This window comes from Castor canadensis, chromosome 6 (assembly GCF_047511655.1).
Source record: "Castor canadensis chromosome 6, mCasCan1.hap1v2, whole genome shotgun sequence".
NCBI classification, from domain to species: Eukaryota; Metazoa; Chordata; class Mammalia; order Rodentia; family Castoridae; genus Castor; species Castor canadensis.
In genome coordinates this window covers 34,135,120-34,156,526 of record NC_133391.1, presented here as the reverse complement: position 1 = coordinate 34,156,526, position 21,407 = coordinate 34,135,120, and the positions used below count along the sequence as shown (strand labels likewise).

The 21,407-nt window shown below is 35.0% G+C and overlaps 1 protein-coding gene across 1 annotated transcript in view; it reads right to left on the bottom strand.

Annotated features, from left to right (window-relative positions):
- LOC109692628 (ovostatin homolog 2-like) overlaps window positions 1-21,407 on the bottom strand; it is a 54,233-nt gene that overhangs the window by 9,800 nt on the left and 23,026 nt on the right. The window contains exons 16-26 of the mRNA XM_074076097.1: window positions 12,502-12,672; window positions 11,546-11,705; window positions 8,122-8,224; window positions 7,446-7,674; window positions 6,943-7,072; window positions 5,377-5,495; window positions 4,510-4,561; window positions 3,633-3,716; window positions 2,465-2,641; window positions 1,438-1,519; window positions 665-821 (exon numbers count right to left, since the gene is read on the bottom strand). Of these exons, the coding sequence (XP_073932198.1) occupies window positions 665-821; window positions 1,438-1,519; window positions 2,465-2,641; window positions 3,633-3,716; window positions 4,510-4,561; window positions 5,377-5,495; window positions 6,943-7,072; window positions 7,446-7,674; window positions 8,122-8,224; window positions 11,546-11,705; window positions 12,502-12,672 (1,464 nt within the window). The remainder of the gene's footprint in view (window positions 1-664; window positions 822-1,437; window positions 1,520-2,464; window positions 2,642-3,632; window positions 3,717-4,509; window positions 4,562-5,376; window positions 5,496-6,942; window positions 7,073-7,445; window positions 7,675-8,121; window positions 8,225-11,545; window positions 11,706-12,501; window positions 12,673-21,407) is intronic.

Sequence of the window (21,407 nt, the reverse complement as noted above, 5' to 3'; positions counted from 1 at the left end):
TGAGTGGAATAAAGGAGACAGAAGATAGCAAGGAAGTGGACTGTGATCTTTGAAAAAAGAGAGTCAGAAGGAAGGGAGAATGCCTAGTGATTTACCTAAATATGGACAGGAAAAGGAAAGTGGTGGATCTTGCAAATGACTTACTTCACCTCATTTGCATGGTGGCTTCAGGCAAGCTCAACTGATGTGCTTTTCCTTGAGAGGCAGTGAAATATCTTGCTTCATTGAAACAATGCAAATTGCTAGCAGCTTTCCCCAGAACTTTTTTGCCATCCATGAATAGAAATGAATTTACATTCTTTATAAACTTGATGCCCTCTCCTTTAACATATTTTCTGGCTCTAAATTATTGTTATTTACTCTCTAAATTCCCTTCTTTCTCCTCCTCCCTATTTCCCAATTTATTTATTACAGAAGTCTAACTCCATGGAAGGATTAAAGTTGGAATAAGGCAAAATAAAGATTTTTGTAGAATTACATCTAGGCTCTGGTTAAACATTCACGTAGTAGGACTGATGTTGTTGGTCAGGCCACAGTAGACCAGTGATTAGAGCAGACTCTGAAGGCATAATATTCACAAGAGGAATGATGCTGTTGCAAATAAGGTAGAATGGCGGTAAGGGAAGTTAGACAAGAAACAAAGCCTTATTCTAGTAGTTCTCACCTCCCAGGCATTAGTGAATATCTTGCCATTGTTTCTAAAGCAGCCATCCCTGTCCTGTTGGCTTGCAAGCCAGATTAAAGTCTGTTTTTGAACTGCTTCTTCCACGAAAACATATTTCTTCATTCTGTTCAATGTTTTAAAACTGAGGGCACTGAGCCTGCAATAGGGATCACCAAAGCAAAAATTAGATTAAAAAAAAAAGAAATAATTATAAGCTGCTCAAAAGGTTTATTGGTGCCTTTCTCTTTGGTAGTAGATTCATCCAACTTGTCAATGTTGACTGGAACTAGTCTTGATGGTTAGTGGCTCTTTCTTTAGTGTAAGTAACACATTTTGAATTGCTACCCATAGTGATTAGAGCAGGTAATTTTCAGCCTGTTTACATACAAATGTCTTGCTATATATTCTGTCATATGACACAGGGACAGATGTAATCAGATGACTTGGAATCTTCTAGACCCTCTCTTGAATCAATATGGGACTCTGTAAAGTACCAAGTTAGATGTGCCATTTTTGTGGAGTTAATCAGCTGTACAAGTTGAGAAAGTCAACATTAAATTATCAGATAGATAGCAAATTGCATGGAACTGTAGGTATGTAGTTACATTAGAATTAGAATAGTCAAATCATTTGGTTTTATCTTGCTCTTTTCTGTAAATTCACTTTGAAATCCACATTGCTGGAAATCTCCACACAACTTAACTTGCTTTCTTTTTCTTTCAGGGCCTCTTTAGATAATCTATATTATTGCAAATAAAATGTTTATCTCTCACCATATACTTCCTTTCTGATTCTTCTGCCAAAGCATCCTATATGAACCATCAGAGTTTTTGAGAGACAAGATCTTTTGATAACCTGAAATACAATATAGTGAGAAGTTAGTTTTCATCTTAAGAAAGGTGGAAAAGAATGGTGTAATACAAGTCCTGAGGTTTGGTGTTAGACAAGACCAATTACAAGGATGATCACTTTGATTTTAGTTTCTGAAACTAAGGTTTTCAATCCATAGTGGAGTTAAAATAACTCATATCTTACAAGGTTTTGAAGACAAATATACAAATAAGAGTAGCTTAATGACTGGGTCATCATTATACTTGCTAATCAATACCTTCCCTTACATTATTTTACTTCATTCAGTGTTATCTTTCTGAAAAGAAAACCCAAAGACATTATACCTTTATATGTTTCCTTAATATCACTATTTTGGGGTTTTTTTTGGTGGTACTCAGGCTTGAACTCAAGGCCTTGGGCATCTTACTACTTAAGCCAAGCCCCTAGCCCTTTTTGCTTTAGTAATTATTTTTAGATAGGGTCTCCTATTTTTGCCAAGCATTGGCCTTAGATCCCAATCCTCCTACCTACCCCTTATGTATATCTGGGATTAAAGTTAGGTATCATCACACCTCACTTTAGCACAACATTTTACAATGCTTATATGACTTCTTTTTACATATGGATCTGGTCACTGCAATGGCACACAACTGTGTAAGCGAATCCAGGACCTGATAATTGAACCATTCATGGGTACTATTAGCAGCAACAAAAAAGGTAGCCTGGCAAAATATTAGGTACTAAAAAGTAACTAGGTTCATAATTTGAGACTTTAGAATTATATCATAAAGCTAAATGATCTCACAGATTTTGAGTCAGAAAGGAAATGTAGCTAAGACTCAGAGTATTTGGGTTCTGGTCCACTTTTATCTCACCAGAGTATCAACAGAATAACAGATCTATGACAATTTGATATTAGTAACAATTGATTTCATGGATTATGGGCAGAAACTACTTAAGTCATCTCACCAGTAGATAAGAGAAAGACAGCCTTATTTTTAATTTCCTCAGTCAGTTGTCCAGTAGTTCTCAGGTAGTCAAGGATGTAGGTATCAGATGCCAGTAGAGCAATATTCTGCTCACCACATCCATAGGGCATTTGGAGAAGATTCTCCAGATTCTGCATTGCAACACCTAGAATGTCCCCTAAAAGCAGGAAAAGCAGAAAGTCACATTGACAATAGTTATCATCTCAATATTATCAAGTATTTATAAAAGAAACAGAGTAGGAATAGAAAACATTTAAAATTGAGTCTAAAATTGGAAACAAGCAAAGTTTCATCAAACAATTCTAAAAGGAAATAGCTATGAAGGGTGGAATTAAAGGGGTTTTGGAGCCAGGCAACAGTGTCTGACACCTGTAGTCCTAGCTACTTGGGAGGGTGAGATTGGAAGGATTGCAATTTGAGGCTAACCTGGGTAAATAGTTTACGAGACCCCCATCTCCAAAATAACCAGAGCAAAATGGACTGGAGGTGAGGCTCAAGTGGTAGAATGCCTGTTTTGGATGTACAAAGCCCTGAGTTCAAAACCTCATCACACCAAAAATAAATAAATAAATAAACAAATAAATAAAATAAATAAAAGGTTTTCTAGCATTCAAAATATTTCTGAAAAATCTTTTTACCAGAGAGAGAAGGAAATTAGGAAAGTGTGCTTTTTAATTTGTTTGTTTGCTTGTTTTTTTCTTTTTTGAGAAACTGAACCAATGAAATACAAACTAATTCATCCCTCTCCAAAAAGTGTGAATATTAATCCTAGACTAAGGAGTCTGCCTTTTATGAAACATATTTCTCCTTTTACTGAAGAAAGCCCCATTATCTTTAACAGGAAAAGTTTATCCTGATTCTCTAAGGGGTGGGCATAATCTTTCAGATTAATTGGTTATCAAAGAATCTTTTTCTTTTATCAGTACCAGTTACCATCTACTAGGATTAGTGTTTCCTGGGACATAGTTTTGGAGATAGTACTGTATCCCTTCAGATCCCATAGGGGAAGCAAGTATAGATGATAAACTGAACATCATTTCCTACAACCGATAGCTTAAGAAAATTTCTTCATTCTGTTATTTAGGAACTTTTTGAGACCATCTCAACCAATATTTTTCAAATCATGAAACAATATTTGATCAATTTACCCACAACAGTGAAAAAGGCTCTTGCTGATCCTTCTACCACTTCATCTGGCAAGTCCAAAACAACCTGCTTAGAGACTCTGGTATCTGAAAAAATATTTATATACATTAAAAGTATCTGATGACTTTCCTCTAAAAAATAGAAGCAGATTTTAGGAACAAACATATTAAGGAACAAGTTCCATTTTTATTTGTGTTTTACAAGTTGCTTTTTAGATGAAATAAAATTGAGGGTTTGATCTAGTATAGAATAGCAATACATTCAGAAAATGACACACTTTTCTAACTGTATTAATAGTATCCCCCATTCTCCACTAGTTTAGTACCTAAAATATTTATGTATAGAAAAAATGTAGGAATGCAAAAACTGACTATGATATATAAAACACCGCACAAAAATGTACATCTTGAAGACTGAATAACTACTAAAATCAAATCGCCATTAACCAGCTTAAATAATACGCATGATGGCCCAAAGGCAGGCAGCTGAGGGTCAGTAAGGTATCTACCGATTATTTGATCCTGAGAGCAGAAAAGTAAAGATTATATTATGTGTTGTTTGAACATCATCTTGATTTCCTATTGACCAACGTGGTGAGACAATCATATGACAAGAGAAGTCAAGAATCTACAAGATGGGAAAAATAGATTGAGGTGGACCAATGTCATTAGGTGAACTAAAAAAAATAAGATTTTATAAATGTAATTTTTGCTTGCTAAATTATACGATGAAGATACAGCATGAGATAAACTAATTCTCTATGAGAAATTTAAAATGAAATCACATAAAAAGTAAACTGTGGCATTTGAAGAGGAAATTAACTAGATCCTGTTGATAAATTTTCCTTAGGACTAATTGATCACCTAAAAATCCTCTTACCTTTTGTACAAATAAGGAAACTCTGGGTTGTTTCTCTTTTAATACCTTCAGGCTGTTGATGAATAAAGAAAAGCAAGCAAAAAAATAATGAGTTTGAATCATCTTTACAAGAAGAAAAAGCAAGCAAGCAACATCTCCCTTAGGCATGGCTGGTACAGGGGTGTCCCTGCAAGAAGATCAATTCATTGTCCCCTCCAACTCATATCTGGATGTCACTGTGCATTGCTAACATTCATTTAGGCTCTACATTCCTATAAGGTGGACAAGGACAACTTTGTGTCATTGAGTGACACTCTCACTGCTCTGATCCCTTTGGCAACTAGTAGACAAAAAAGTGTTTTTGCAGAGTAGGGACATGATGGGAGGGGAGTTGAGAATGCTCTGTGATAAGTGTCAATTCTTATCGAGGATGAATGAACAACTCAGGAGTGTAAGATAAGCAGTTTTGTCTCTTGGACTTAAGACTGAGTTTAAAAAAAGAAGGTAGAGCTGGGATCATGGCTCAAATGGTAGAGAGTCTGCCTAGTGTGAGGCCATGAGTTTAGGTCCCAGAACAGCCAAAAATAATAATCAAATAAATAAAAATGAAAAAGAGAGGGAAGAGGAGTAGATATATAGGAAGCATCATGATGCAGGAGTGAACAAAAAAAAAACCCATCAAGCATGTTTCAAGCAATTTTTACTATTCTGGGTGATGTATTAATTAAGAGGATGACTTTATGGTATTTTACTTCACTTTAAATGGCATGCTTTGTGTCAAAAGTAACTTTGGTCAATTATTTACCTTCAAGAACAATGTCTTTGTATTTTACCTTTTAGACACTGTCTACTTCTTGAGGAAGAACTGACAGTTTTGCTTGTACACACCTCTACCAGTAAGTCTTTGACCACAGTGTCTTTCCAGTTCAGAGTTTGCTCTTCTGTTGCTTCATTTGGGCAGGTGCTGCTTTGTTTGGACTCAGCCACTACAGTGATATTAGCTTTTCCTGGAAAATACCCCAAATATAAGTTAAACTGGACACTGACTCCTTCTGTAACAGGAAAAGATTCAAGTCTGTGAATCATGTCTTGAATTGGATGAGCCAAATTCTATCAACTACTGGTTAGACCAAAGTAACCTGTTTTTTCTCCTGCTTGGAGATAATGTGGTATGTTTTGTGTTATGCATTTCAAGATTCCATATATTTAGTTACTCATGTACTTACTTAGAACTTAAAAATTTTTAAGAAAAATAACATTCTATGAAGCCTTCTGAGCCAAGCAGTTGGTATTATTTACAAAAATTATATATATGATAATGCAGGCAAGTGTCATCAGATAACTTGGGCTCCTAACTTTTCCTAAGATCAAGCAAGCAAAACATAGTAAGATATGATACAGCATAGGGGGCATTGGACTGAAATCAAATGCTAGTAAGGAATCCATTGTTTTCTAACTCCCTGTGGTATTACATTATGCAATTAAAACTGATCTCCAGTTTCCTTGTTTATAAAGATTAGATTATTGAAAAAACTTATCTGTAAGGTTTAATATTACCTGTGTGCATGTTATGTATATCACGTAACAGATACGCTGTTCTTGATTCTTTGCTTGTTGTTTGTTTGTTGTTGTACACTACTCTGTCTCAGTTTCCAGAGTGAGAATTTTGAAGACATTGCATGTAATAAAGATTGAGAAAATTTAACTCTAATAGGAAAAAACTGACTTCTGAGAGAAGTCAGTTTTACAGGAGAAGTAAAACCATTTTATAAATGCAATCTTTTCTGCTGAAATAATACAGTAAACATGAGACATGAGATAAAAAAGACACAATTTGTAAAGTATGTCATAATCACCCACATTCTCACCTACTATTTCTTTTTTACTAAATTTAAAAATTTGTCCCTCCCCTGTATCTTCAACAAGATAGTTCTAAACTTGTTTTTCTGTATTGCAGATAGTACATGCACTGAGACAAATTTCTCCTCAGTGTCTGATCCTCATCCCTGTGTTCAATATTTGTTGTTGACCTGTGATAAGTTTAGTAAATTTACATATCCAAGTAATTCCCATAATTGATGATAGTGATTAGAAGCAATTTTTGTATAAGTGGCTTTTTAAATAAATGGTGGGCAAAGAATCAAGTAAGAAGTGAAAGAATTAAGGCAGAATTAAGGAAGTATGGTCTTCATTTGGGATATGATGCATGGACTGGATAGGTCATGAGAATTAGTACTTATATTGTATTTTAATCACATTGTTCTTTATGCAAATGAATGGTGATTTTGCTGTACACATTAGCAACCAGAAACTAGATTGTAAGAATAGAATTTTTAATGGAGAGTAATGAAAAAAGAGAATTAAAAATGTGAGAAAGAAACATGTTTCTTTAGAGAATTAAAGGTAAATAACGGTTTTAAAAAATGGGCTATTTTCCATAACAGCTTGGCTTACCCAGTGTCTTAGGTATGATAGTCCAGACAAATGTTTTCCTCTCTCCAGCCTTCAGGACCTCACTGCCATTGTTTTTCAGAGTGTAGATATTTGCTTCATAATTCTGAGATGCTCCTAATTGAACAGAAATCTAAAAAAAAAAATCATGGCACTGAGGCAGGGCATAGACACTTTGTTGTTCCTATTTTATCTCTTGTCTTGAGAAAACTCTGCCTCATCTACTTTGTTCAAAGTCAACAAAATTAAAAGATTCCAATGACTCTTCTCACAAGAAGATAAATATGATAAAATGTGCATTATTATGAAATGCCCCTTTCAAAACAAAAGCTCAAAGCATTGCTGTTGAGTTAAGGCAACTGCATTTGAGAAACTTGGAAGCAAATGTTATCTCTTTGTGTATCTTTTTTCATTTGAGAATACAGTGAATGTGGCAATATTCAAGGAAAATATTAATTGTTTAACTTTGTTAGATTTTTGCTTCCAAATCAAAGGAAGCAACGTACCTCCACGCATGTATTCAGGTAGCTGAAGACATTAACAATCAAATCACATTTTTCATTTCGAACAACTGAAAATGGTGAGGCAATTTCAACAAAGAAGGACTGGGAGACTGGCAGAGAGACCGTTGATGAAATGCCAAAGCCTGAGTCACCATTCACACAGAAGGCCTTTGCCTTCCATTGGGTAATTGTATCCGGGATGCGGAAAGAAAGATTTGCTGAGCCTGAGGAACTAGAGGAGAGAGATTACTGGTAAAACACATCCTTTGTCTAAACCAAGCACTTGAATGTAGTACACAGAAAACAAAAATGTGTTAACTGAGGGTTAAGAAAATGACTTACAGTGTTTGGACGGGCATTACACAAAAATCTTGAGAGCTGGATTATTATAAAATTTGGTTAGAAAGGTTACTTTTCTTTAAACACCACATTATTATTTGAAATCTGAAGCTGCTTGCATTTATCTTTGTGAAATGTATAGAAGAGAAACCCTCTGTGAAAAAGTTTAAAAGTGCTAGAGATAAAATTAAATAAACAGTGTGATTAGTTTATACAAACAAATGGTATGGTAAGTTTTACCAATAGAGTCGTGCTTTAGTTACACAGGAGTAAAAGCTAATAAATATAAAAGAAAAATAGAAATGAAGACATATATTGGGGAAATCTGTTAAAAACTCACTCAATACTGACAAGGTCCCATATCCATGTCTCAGGAAAGTTTGTTCTTACTGTTTCCTTTATGGTCTGTTCTACATAGTTAACTTGCTGTGTAAACCCATCAGCTAAAAGAAAAGAGAATAAAAACATGTGTTTAAATGATCCATGCCTGATTTAATGTTTTCACTACATATGCTCAGGGTGTCTTATTATGAAGCAATACAGGAATTTGGTCTTAGGGCTCAATGCTTGTAAATGCAAATCACAACTCTTAGAGATCAACATTTTCATGCTTAGATTTCTACCAATATTAAATGCAACAACAAACAGAAATAACAAGCAGACTCTATTTCCCTAAATAGTCAAGTTTAATGAAAGAATGTCTAGCCACTAAATTCAGTTTCTCATCTGACATACCAACACGTGCCTGTTCTGCTAGCTAACATCACCTCTGCTAAAGTTTCTAATGCCAACAGTATTTCAATGCAGAGAACACTTTCTTTCACATGTACCACCTGTAGGCTGCATTCAACACACGTAACAGTGTCCTTTCAGAAATAGTTACTTCTACTTACTTGCGTAACACCACATTCCTACAGTTTTTGTCTCATCTCTTTTGAATAATGTAAACTGTTCCTCCTTGATTTGTTCTTAAGAGCTCTGCTTTAGGCCCTCTTCTTACTATGTACTGCCTCCCCATTCATACCATGAAAAACCGCTTCCATAGCAACACTTGTCTTAATATCTCCCCAACCCACCCTGTCTTCTACCTGGATCTTTCTCTTGAGCTCCAGACTTGTGGGTCTTTGTGTATATCTCTTGTGGATGGTTTACAGGCATTTTGAATGCTTTCCTCAAGACCCTATGCTTGCTAGGCAAGCACTCAAGCAATTAAGTCAGGCCCTCAGTCTTTTTCCTTAGTTTTTCAGATAGAGTCTCAAGCTGACTTTGCTTATCCTCCTGCCTCCACCCCCCAAATGGCTGTGATTACAGTCATGTGTTACCATACCTGGTCAAACTCCAAATTCTTCAATGCCCTGCAAAGTTTTCAAGGTCAGTCTGTCTATCCTTGCTTTAGCTGTCTTTACTCTTGTCTTGAACCACTCCTCTGCTGTTCTGAAGGACTGTGGTTTCTCACCTCGTCTTTCACAGAGCTTTTCTCCTCGTTTGGAAACTCTTTCTCTCTTTTTGTAACACATTGTCATGCATCTTTCAGGTCTCACAATAAATGCTACTGCCTTCAGGAGCACATATAGGCCCTTGAGAAGTTTAGGTCTCTTCTATTCATATTCCTACGTGTATGTTTGTTGTTTGGATTTAATGCACTATTTCTGGAGGTGGTTTTTTTTTTTTTTTTGGAATTACCTCTTTCATCATAATGCTTCCACTTTGGAGTAAAAGTTCCAGGAAAGCAGGGATTAAATCAGGGGTTTTATTCACATCATGAAGCTCAGCTGCTAGCCTCAATAAATGATTGTTGAGTGAATTTAAAAAAAATGAATAACTGATGGAAGAGAGAAAAAATTAAAAGGAATGACTTTGAGTTTTGGTGCATATTATCCAGATACAATAAAGTTTAGATGCTTTTAATCTAGTGGTAGAAAAATACATAGCTTCAACTTTTTGGCCAGAACTCCAAAGTGGTTTTAACTTCTGGACTTCCTATGGCCTCTTGAATACACACTAAATCTATCTTTCTATAAAGTTCTGCTCTAAAGCTTTCATTATTCTCAAGTGAAACTCCTGATACCTGTCTCCAGACTAGTCTCACTTCAGTCGCTGAGCTAATTTCAATGTAAGGGCAGAGGGATTAAAGAATGTTATTCAAGTAATCTCAGATGCACCTGGAAAACAGCTTTGATTCTGGTTCTCTTCTGATGACCTGTTTCATTTTGTTTCCCTGACTACACTTCCACATTAGAAATCAGTGTGTTCTGGAAAAAAATTTGGAGGCTACTTAAAAAGCTGGACTTCGATCTACCATTTGATCCAGCAATACCACTGTTGGGGATATACCCAAAAGACTGTTACTGCAGAGGCACCTGCACATCCATGTTTATTGCGGCACTATTCACAATAGCCAAGTTATGGAAACAGCCAAGATGCCCCAGCACTGATGAATGGATTAAGAAAATGTGGTATCTATACACAATGGAATTTTATGCAGCCATGAAGAAGAACGAAATGTTATCATTCGCTGGTAAATGGATGGAATTGGAGAACATCATTCTGAGTGAGGTTAGCCTGGCTCAAAAGACCAAAAATCGTATGTTCTCCCTCATATGTGGACATTAGATCAAGGGCAAACACAACAAGGGGATTGGACTATGAGCACATGATAAAAGTAAGAGCACACAAGGGAGGGGTGAGGATATAGGTAAGACACCTAAAAAACTAGCTAGCATTTGTTGCCCTTAACGCAGAGAAACTAAAGCAGATACCTTAAAGCAACTGAGGCCAATAGGAAAAGGGGAACAGGTACTAGAGAAAAGGTGAGATCAAAAAGAATTAACCTAGAAGGTAACACCCACGCACAGGAAATCAATGTGAGTCAATGCCCTGTATAGCTATCCTTATCTCAACCAGCAAAAACCCTTGTTCCTTCCTATTATTGCTTATACTCTCTCTACAACAAAATTAGAAATAAGGGCAAAATAGTTTCTGCTGGGTATTGAGGGGGTGGGGAGGAGAGGGAGGGGGTGGAGTGGGTGGTAAGGGAGGGGGTGGGGACAGGGGGGAGAAATGAACCAAGCCTTGTATGCACATATGAATAATAAAAGAAAAATGAAAAAAAAAAAAAGAAATCAGTGTGTTTATACTATTCATCAAAGATCATGTCCCACACTTGTGCTTACAGTCGTTCTAATTGGTATTTGAATACATTTCTCTGCTGTTAGCTGCCTGACTATCTGGGTATCAAAATACCTTCTGCCTTTGACTTTCTGTATTTTGTATATAATAGGTACATAAGGGTCCCATAAGAGAACTGACTGTCTTCTATCATACTCAATTACAACGACTGAACTTTCACATCACCACACATTGCTTCTTGTGATATACTTGTAATGCTATGCTCTAACTAATAAAAATAAACTTCCTTCACACTTGGATGTCCACACCTCTAATCCCAGCACTTGAGAGGCTGAGGCAGGAGAATTGCAAATTTGAGACCGGCCTGGGCTATAGAAGTCAGAAAAACAAAACAGAATAAAGTAAAATAAAAAATAAACTTCCTCTTATATTGGAAGCTAATTATTGCTTATACTCAAATATATCTCCAGCCTGTTTTGTTCAGTTTTATTGAACTGTAGGATGCCTAACTGTAGCCAAAAACACATCATAATTCACACATAAAATGCCAATTTTACATGGTTTTAATCTCAAATCCACCCAATTCTAAGAATCTATTTGGCCATCCCTCCAGCACAAAATTCTAGATTACGCACATTGAGCTCCAGGTGCTGCATAAAACATCACTGCCTGTCTTCCTTTATATCTTCTTGGATGTAGATATAATTGTGGCCTAATGAGTGGCAGATCTGTCTTCACTGTACATACTTCTGGTTTTCGGTAATGGAGATTGGTAATGACTTTCAGATCTATGTCCTTTCATAGAAACAAACAAAAAAGTTGCACTTCTCTTTCATGCAAGAATTATAAAAGGTCGTGATTATAAAAAGATCATAAATACACGTATTTCCTGTGCTAGGAAGGGTTTGCAGTTGTAGAAGTCAAGTCACATTTATTTGACTTACAGAAAATCCTTACCTTAGAAGAAAAAAATGTTCACTATAACTATCATGTACTAGTATTCGTCTGAGAATTTTACAATATTCTCCATTTAATCTTAAGGGGAAATTCTTTATGAAATCAGTGCTATCATTAGCTTAATTAATATCAGATATACGTACACACATGCAAAAATGCACATACACATATACACAATGCACACTCAGTAGATGGAGGAGTTGAGACTTGAGGTAGTTTGACTTACTGCTTTGTTCTTATACAGTTGTGAGTTTAATGATAAAGATCCTTGCATAAAAGTCTCAGTGAGTCTAGCTCTTAGCCTAGGTATTTATGAAATGCAGATAGTATTTTAGCTTCTTGAATTGACTATTTATGCAAAAGTTTTAGAGACTATTTCATTAAAATTAAAGACTAAAATCTCTACCCTGAGGTTTTATAATTTCAGTCACATAATTTATTTTCAGCAGAAAAGAGAAAAATCAACAAAATTAATATCTCTTTCACATAACACAGTTTTAAAAGCTCTCAACAAATTACAGAAACCAAACCTAGAGGATAAGGAATAAATTACACATAATGAAACCAATGTACATTATGAATGGCAAAATTAAAATTGAGATGACATGCTTCACAAAATCTTAAGTAATATTACCTTGACAATATCATAGATGTCTCCATCCTCATTGTTGCTTATAGGCATATAATACAAACCATCATGAAACATATTCTTCTGAGGAATGCAAGGCTGTACCTTGCTACCATCCAGGTTGAGGCCATGGTAGAAATAGCCATACAGTCTTGTACTTGGAAGCTGGTTGTACACCTACGAGAAAAAGTATATGGTTCCAATGAACTTATGCACATTTTTCCAATAAAAAAAAGCTTTTGTGTCATAAACATTTATTCTTGTTCTTTAAGAGCATGAAAAATAATATTTAAACCAACATTTTTGAGTTAATTTATCCTTTCAAAAGAAAAAACAATTTTGTTCTAAGCAGTCAATGTCATGTTCACAAAATGTTTCAGGTATGGTACAGAACTTAGGAGAGGATGTATGAAATTGCTAATATTTATTGATTAATTCAAAACTTAGTGTATAGATAATTCATTAAAATTTTAACACTATAACTCCTAGGTCTAGAAGACAAGGTTAGCTAACTGATTGTAAGTCTTCTCACATAACCTTCTAAAGAAAATATGAAATAAAAGGAGAACAAGTAATTATTTCAGTGACTTATACCTTTAACATTACTAGGACATAGAACAATCCTATGATCCTCAAAGTGTTAGTAGAATAATGTACCTCACATTCAAGTATAGCTCTAAACACTGCTAAAATTTTGAGGGTCCATAAAATTAAAGAGGGAAAGCTTAAGAAATTACTAGGGAAAAAAAACAGGAAAATTCCATTGAAGAAATTCCATAGAAGAAACACATATCAAATAAACTCCAGATAAAACAAAGTCCAACATCTAGTGTCAAAAATGAAGCACAGTCCTTGGACTCAACAGTTCCCCGTAGACTTCAGGCAAAGGGACAGAAATGAACAAGCCTGGAGCAGCAGTTTCCTAAAGAGTGTGGCTAATGGAAAATAATGTCATCAAAAAGAAGGGGAACTGACCCCTGGAAACAGGGCACTTAAAGGAGAGAAGGAAGTAATAGGACAAAACAAAAAGTAACCAATTTCAGCCGGGAAACTTCTCTGCTAAAGCAATTAACTAAATAACAAAATAAATGGAGAACAGTTATCCCCAAACAGTTCAGTAGAAATAAAATATTCCCAAACATGCATCTGAGGTATTTAAAAAGCCCATGAATCAGACCTTCAAAAAAGGAAAAGTAAAAGTGGGCAAAATTCAAAAAGAAATAAAATGAGGATTTATAGAATTTAAAATGACAGGAAATAAAAAACATCAGAAATGAATTCTGAAGGATAAAAGGCCTTAAGAGAAAATGATTGAAAGAAAACTTTTTTCTTCAATTCTTTTATTTTTTTTCTTTATTGTTGTGTTGGGTGGAGGTACAGTGTGGCATTTACAAACGTTCTTACAAAGTATTAAACATATTATACTTGGATTCACCCCCCTCTACCACCTTCCTTCATCCTTCTTTCCCTGATTCCTTGAAAAGTTTCAACAGCTATCATTTTAAAGCAGTGTAAAAGAAAAACAGAAAAAAAAAATGAAAGCATGAATTAAAACAGGTCACTGCCAAAGTGTTTGAATTAGAGAGTGTGCAAGGACGATCTAACATGAATGGAGTTTTTCAAGAAAGGGGAAGATAAAAAGTACAACATTTAAAATTATAATTCAAGAACATTTTTGAAAATAAAAAGATCTGAGAAATCCATATTGCAGGGCTCCATTGAATACCGGGTTAAAACTTCCCCAGAAAATAAATTCTGAAAGATAAATTGCTAAAACTTTATGATTTAAAGCATAAAGGGGATAAGGAAAGAGTGTAGGAGGGTGAATATGGTGTAAATATTATGTACTCATGTATTAAAACGTAACAATGATGCCTGTTGAAATTATTCTAAGAAGCCGAGAAGGAGGAATACAGAGAATGATGGAGGGGGTGAATGTAACTAAGATATATTGTAAGCACTTTTGTAAAAGCCACAATGTACCCTCAGTACTACAATGATATGCATATAAAATTTTTTTTAAAAATTGAAGAATTGGAAAAAATTAAGCATAAAGTAGGAAAAACCTTTAATCATTATAGACGAAAAAAGATCAAGAAGTGTACCACAGAAAACAGACTGATGTCAGAATTCATGAATGTAGAGCTGTGCGTGGTGGCACATGTCTACAATCATGCACTTGGGAGGTTGAGACAGGATAGTGAATTCAAGATTATCTTGGGCTACTCAAAATGAAAACAAAAAATAAATACTGAAAGCAATATTTATAGTGAGACAAAGTGTAACAATATTTTTAGAGAAAAGTTTGAACCAATAATTTAATATTCAGATAACCTGTCCTTTGTGAATCCAGGCTTTAAATAAACAAATTTCCATACAAAATTTTTAGGAAATCCTAAAAATTTGGGGACCTCCCAAGGAAGGGATCTTCCAAGGAAGCTAGTAGAGAATGAGCTTTAGGTAACAAAAGATGGGTGAAGAAACTGGTAAAGCTTTGTGGACTAGAGGAAATGCAGACTGTAAGCAATATATGTTTTGCCAAAGAAGGACAGATGCACCTTTAACACAAGAGGAAGAGCAAAGAAAATGGGAAACTAGAATTAGATGATTGACTGCTGAGCAGGAAACAGGAAGGAGTCAACACTAATTAAATAACTGGCAAGATTGCAAGGTGATGCAAGAAAAAATGTGAGGTCATATGACTGCAAAGATAATCACTAAAATAAAAATCCCACCTAACCTAAACAAGATTTTTTAAAATTTATTTTTGAGTTGTCATACTTTCACAATATGAGGGGGGTTTCATTTTGAGAATTCCATATATGTGTACAATGTATTTTGAAAAGTTCGCCACCACCCCCATTGTATTCCCATTCTTTCCTCTTTTCCACTTTTTCAAAGTGTTTGATGAGTCTCATCGTGCTACCCATGTATATATGTAGGGTGCGTCCATCCTCTTCACCTCTCAGTATCCGTTCTTTTCTCCCTTGCCCCTCCCACTGAGCCCCCTTTTACATTCATGTCCCACTATCATTATCAACATCATCATTGGGAGATTTTACATCTAGGTTCCACAAGGAGGGAGAACATGCAATATTTGACTTTTTGAGCTTGGCTTATCTTGCTGAACATGATAATTTCCAGTTCCATCCATTTTCTTGAAAATGACATAGCTTCACTTTTATTTATGGATAACCAATATTTCATATTATTTCTTGTCTATTTTTGTGCCAGTTCCAAGCTATTTTTGTTACTGTGACTCCATAGTATAGTTTGAAATCTGATATTGTGATTCCTGCAGCATTACTCTTTTTGTTCAAGATTACTTCTGCTATTCAGGGTCTTTTATGCTTACATATGGATATTAGGATTAATTTTTCCAATTCTACAAAGAATGACATGACATTGGGATTTGATGGGCATTGCATTGAATATGTAGGTTGTTTTGGTAGTATAGCCATTTTCATGACATCTGTTCTGCCAATCCATAAACATGAAGGTCTTTCTGTCTTCTGGTGTCTTCTTCAGTTTCTTTCTCTAGGGATTTATATTTTTCACCATGGAAGTCTTTTACCTCCTTGGTTAATTTTATTCTGTTTTTTCAGCCTATTGTGAATGGAATTATTATCTGAATTTCTTTCTCAGCTTTTTCATTGTTGGTATCAACAAGAAAAGCTACTGAGTTTTGTATGTTGGTTTTATATCCAGCTACATTGCCAAAAGAATTTATCAGGCCTGATTTTTTGGTGGAATCTTTGGCATCTTGTAAGTATAGAATCAAATCATCTGCAAATAGAGATAATATGACTTCCTCACTACCTGTTTGAATCCCTTATTTCTTTCTCTTGTCTTATTGCTCTGGCTAGGAATTCTAGTACTATGTTGAATAAAGTGAGAATAAGTGGACCCTTGTCTTGTTTCTGACTTTAGAGAAACATTGATAGCAAATTAAAAAATGAACAAAGTTAAAGAAATAGACTAACTTTAAATGAAACACAGAAATTGCAACAAAAATAATATAATAGAATTGAGGCCTAACATATAAGTCATTGTCCTTACAAATAAATGGACATAATTCTCCTTTAACAGGAAAATTATTTTTAAAAAGTAAACACAATGCTACACTTTATGCAAAATCAATGAAGCACAATGTTTTAAAGCACAATGTTAAATCAAAAAGGGAAGTAAATGAAAATAATAAGGAAGTGGAGGTTTCAATCCTCCTGATATAAGAAAAAATAGAATTAGGGAAAAATACATTAAGTTATACAAGAGATAGAAATTTATGCTGCTTAAAGCTGCAATTCACAATAAAGTTTCAGTAGTTATGATTACATATGTACCAAATAATAATGTAGAAACTTCCAAAGATACAATGAGAAAAAGAAACACTATTAATAGCATATTTTAACACACTACCTTCAGTGCAAGACAAGCTAAGTAGATTTAAAAATTAAGTAAGAACCTAAAAATGTAAACAATCAGATTGAATAAGTATAAAATAAGCTAATAATAGAAACTATATCTTCTCAACATGTGTATACTCAAGAACCCATATTTGAGCACAAAAATATACCAGTGAGCTGAAAAAACAGAAGTATTACTGATCATGAGGCAATATAACTTGAAATTAAAAGGAAAATTCCACAGCGAAAAAGTCTTTCTACACGTAAGTTTTAATATAAACTTTCTGATGAAAGGGTAGATACAAACAGGAATTTAAAAAAGAATTTCTAAAAAATAAAAATGAAGTGATTGCAGTGGCAGAATCTAAGAGATACTATAAAAAATAGGAATAAGGAATGGGGATGTAGCTCAGTGGTACAGCACTTACCTAGCGTGCACAAGGTTCTGGATCCAATCCCCAGGGCCACAAAGAAAAAAATACAAAAACCAAATGAATAAAAAAGAAAAACACTTAAACAACTAAACCAATAAAATGCATTATTGAAAACTATGTAAGTTTAAAATAAAAAAGTTAAAAACAATGACAAAATGAAACACATGTGGGAAAAATGAATTAATGTTATAGAACACCAAAACCCCACATCATATCTAATTAATAAATTAAAATTCTAACTTTTGGAAAGTTGCAAAATATATAAACCAATAACTCATCTAATTAAGAAAAAAGAACAAATATATAAAATAAAAATCATCTAATTGAGACTAAAATATTATAAAGGGAATGTAACTGTTTATGCATGGAATACATGCTTTTCAACAAAATAAATCTGAAATATTCACATAAAAATCTTAATTAAGAAAATGTAATGTCAGGAAACTGACACTAGTACAGATATTGCTTGAACAGATAAATTTCCATGAAAGAAAGATGGAAAGCTATAGAGTAATTGCTATCCACTAAGGCACCATAAACAGATACCTATCAGCTGCCTCTGCTAAGGTCAAGAATATGGTAAGGATGTTATTCCTTCTGCAGTTTTACATTGTACTAGAATTTTGAAAATTAATAATAAGTAGAGGTATATACAATGAAAAGAAAGAAAACTATCTCTATGCTAGTATAGCTAGGAAAACCCTGGAAACTAAATGGTTAGGGAATGCTGGAAGTCCAGAGGAGTTGACTCCTCTATGATTAAAACACTGTGGAACTGACACAAGAAAATAAAGAGGGACCAATGGAATAGAATAAAACATACAGAAATAAGCATAATTACAAATATAAATATTGTATTTAAGGGAAGCATCTCAAATCACCAGAACAAAGATGGTGTTGTGTCAACTGGATAGCCAGTAAATGAAAAAGGCAAAGTAGAAAACCAGTATTCCACACTCTAAGGAACAAGAGCTCCCTGTAAAAATACTGCTTTTTAAATACAAAGAACATACAAAATAGGCCTGGAACACCTGGAGATAGAAAATTGTTAAGTATTCCAAACATGATCAGGGATATGAAAAGTATGTAAGACTAACTTGATATTGCTCCACTGAATCCACCTGAGACAATATGCCCATAAAAGACTAGTAATGAATTTTAAATCATTGAGAAATGGAAATCCTTATGTCTATAGGCAAAGAAGAGGTGAGAATAGAAAATCACCATGTTTCAGTGAGCATAGCAATACTGGTTTAGGCCGGAGTTGTAAGTGAATGATAATCTAGGAGGAAACAAGAGAAGCAGGATATACATATGGTCTTTTTTTGTTTTATTGTATTTACATTTACTTACATATGTATACATTATTTGGGTCACCTTTCCTCCTGCCCTCCCACCTTTGTTGAAGAAAAAACATAAAAGACAGTAAGAAAAACATAGCATTTTTGCTAGTTTGACATAAAACTAGTTATACACGGTAATTACTTGTGATATTTCCATGCATGCATGTATATTACAACCCACATTGGTTCATCTCTACCAGTCCTCTTCACTACTTCCTAGTCCCCTTCCCATAGTGGCCCCAACCACTTTAAGATTACTATATTTGCTCCTCTATAGTGTGCACCTCAACCACATTCAAGATTTTGATTTCCTTACCTTTCCCTATCCCGCCTGTGCACGGTGTCCCCTTAGTGTGTGACCCATGTCCAATAATATTACTGTATTTGTTTTAGGTCCATAATCTACATATGAAGGAAAACATGCAGTTTTTGGCCTTCTGAGCTTGACTAACTTTGCTTAAGATGATATTCTCCAGTTCTATCCATTTACTTGTAAATGACAAAATTTCACTCTTCTTTGTGGCAGAATAAAATTCCATTGTGTATAAATACCACATTTTCTAAATTCATTTGTCAGTAGTGGGGCATCTTGGCTGTTCCCGTAGCTTGGCTACTGTGAATAGCACTGCAATAAACATTGGTGTGCAGGTGCCTTTGTAATAACCTGAGTCACATTCCTTCAGGTATATCCCTAAGAGTGCTATTGCCGAGCATTGGTTGTTGGTGGTGTTCTTGATGATATTCTAACGGGAGTGAGGTGGAATCTTAGTGTAATTTTGATTTTGCATTTCCTTTATGCCAGGGATGGTGAGCATTTTTTCATGTGTTTTTGGCCATTTCTTTACTGGTTCATTGATTTTTGGGGAGTTTGGTTTTTTGAACTCCCTGTATATCCTGGTTATCAGTCCCTTTCATATATAGCTAGCAAAGATTTTCTCCCATTTTGTGTGTGATCTCTTCAATATAGAGATCATTTCTTTTGTTGTGCAGAAACTTTTAAATTTCATGCAGTCCCATTTGTCCATCCATTCTCTTAGTTGCTGAGCAGCTTGAGTTCTACTGAGGAATTCTTTGCCTATACCTATTGCTTCCAGAGTATTCCCTGCTCTTTCCCTGCAGAGTTTCAGGTTTGATATTAAGGTCCTTAATATCAAGTTGATACTAGAATACAGTGATAGAAATGGATCTAGTTTCAGTTTCCTGCAAGCAGATAGCCACTTTTCCCAGCAACACTTGTTGAGAGGCTGGCTTTGCTCCATCATATGTTTTTGGCCCCTTTGTCAAAAATAAGGTGGGCATAGTTGTGTAGATTCATATCTGGGTCCTCTACTCTGTTCCCCTGGTCTTCACATTTGCTTTTGTGCCAGTACCATGGTGTTTTTATTGCTATGGCTCTGAAGCATAGTTTGAAGTCAGGTATTGTGATACCTCCAGCATTGCTCTTTTTGCTGAGTATTGCCTTGGCTATTCATGGTCTCTTGTGTTTCCAAATGAACCTTAGGGTAGATTTTTCAATCTCTGTGATGAACATCATTGGGAGTTTGAAGGGAATTTGTCGAATGTGCAGATTGCTTTTGGTAGTATAACCATTTTTACTATGTTGATTCTGCCAATCCAACACATGGTCTTAGTAAGAACAAACTGATTACTAGTTCAGTGGAGAAAGCAACTCAGTAGATACAGGAAAATACCTTTATCAAAAGTACCATGTACCATGTACCACTGATGGGTACATGGATCTTGTTGGATGGGATACTTTAAAAAACACGTATCACTTGAGTGGCATTCTGGCTAGACATGCATAGCCTCCACCTAATCATACAGTTTCAGGCAAATCTCATATGAGGAACATTCTATGAGAAAACATTCTTCAAAACTGCCAGAGTCATAAAGGACAAAGAAAAGCTTTGTCCCAGGTTAAAGAGAACTAAAGAGACATTACTACCAAATGTAGTGTATGATTTTTTTCCTGACTCTTCCACCAAATGAAAGCAAAAGTGTGGCAAAGAGGACATTTGAGAACAATTGTATATAATTGATAGAGTACATCCAAAATGTTGTATCAATGTTAAATATCCTGAACTTGACAACTGAATTATTATGTAGACTATCCTTGTGCTTAGGAACTAGACACTGATATATTAAGAGCAACATAAAATGATACATGTAAGCTACTCTCAAAGGTTTCAAGGAAAAATTGATGTGATATATACAAATATATACAATATGTATGTGGGCATATGTGTGTGTGTGTGTGTGTGTAATAAGGTGGAGAGAGTGAAAAAGAGAAAACAAATGGGGCAAATGTTAAAAATTCATGAACTTGAGCCAGGCACTGTGGTATATGTCTGTGATCCTATTCTTCAGGAGGCAAAGATAAGCTCAGCCAGGACATAGAGTGTTCAAGACCCTATCTTGACCCCATCTCAAATAAAAGCTGGGCTTGGCAGTACAAGCCTCGCATTCCATCAAGCTGGAGGTGTTAATAAGAGGATCACAGCCCAGACTGGCCTGGGCATAAATGCGAGACCCCGTATGAAAAATATTTAATGCAAAAAGGGCTGTGGAGTGACTCAAGTGGTAGAATGCCTGCTTACAAGTGTAAGGCCCTGAGTTCAAACCCCAGCATCACATAAAAAAATAATTTGTTAAAAACGGTTATATGGGAATTCTCTGCATAACTCTTGCTCCTTTTTAAATTATCTAATACTAAGAATTAAGTTTATCTA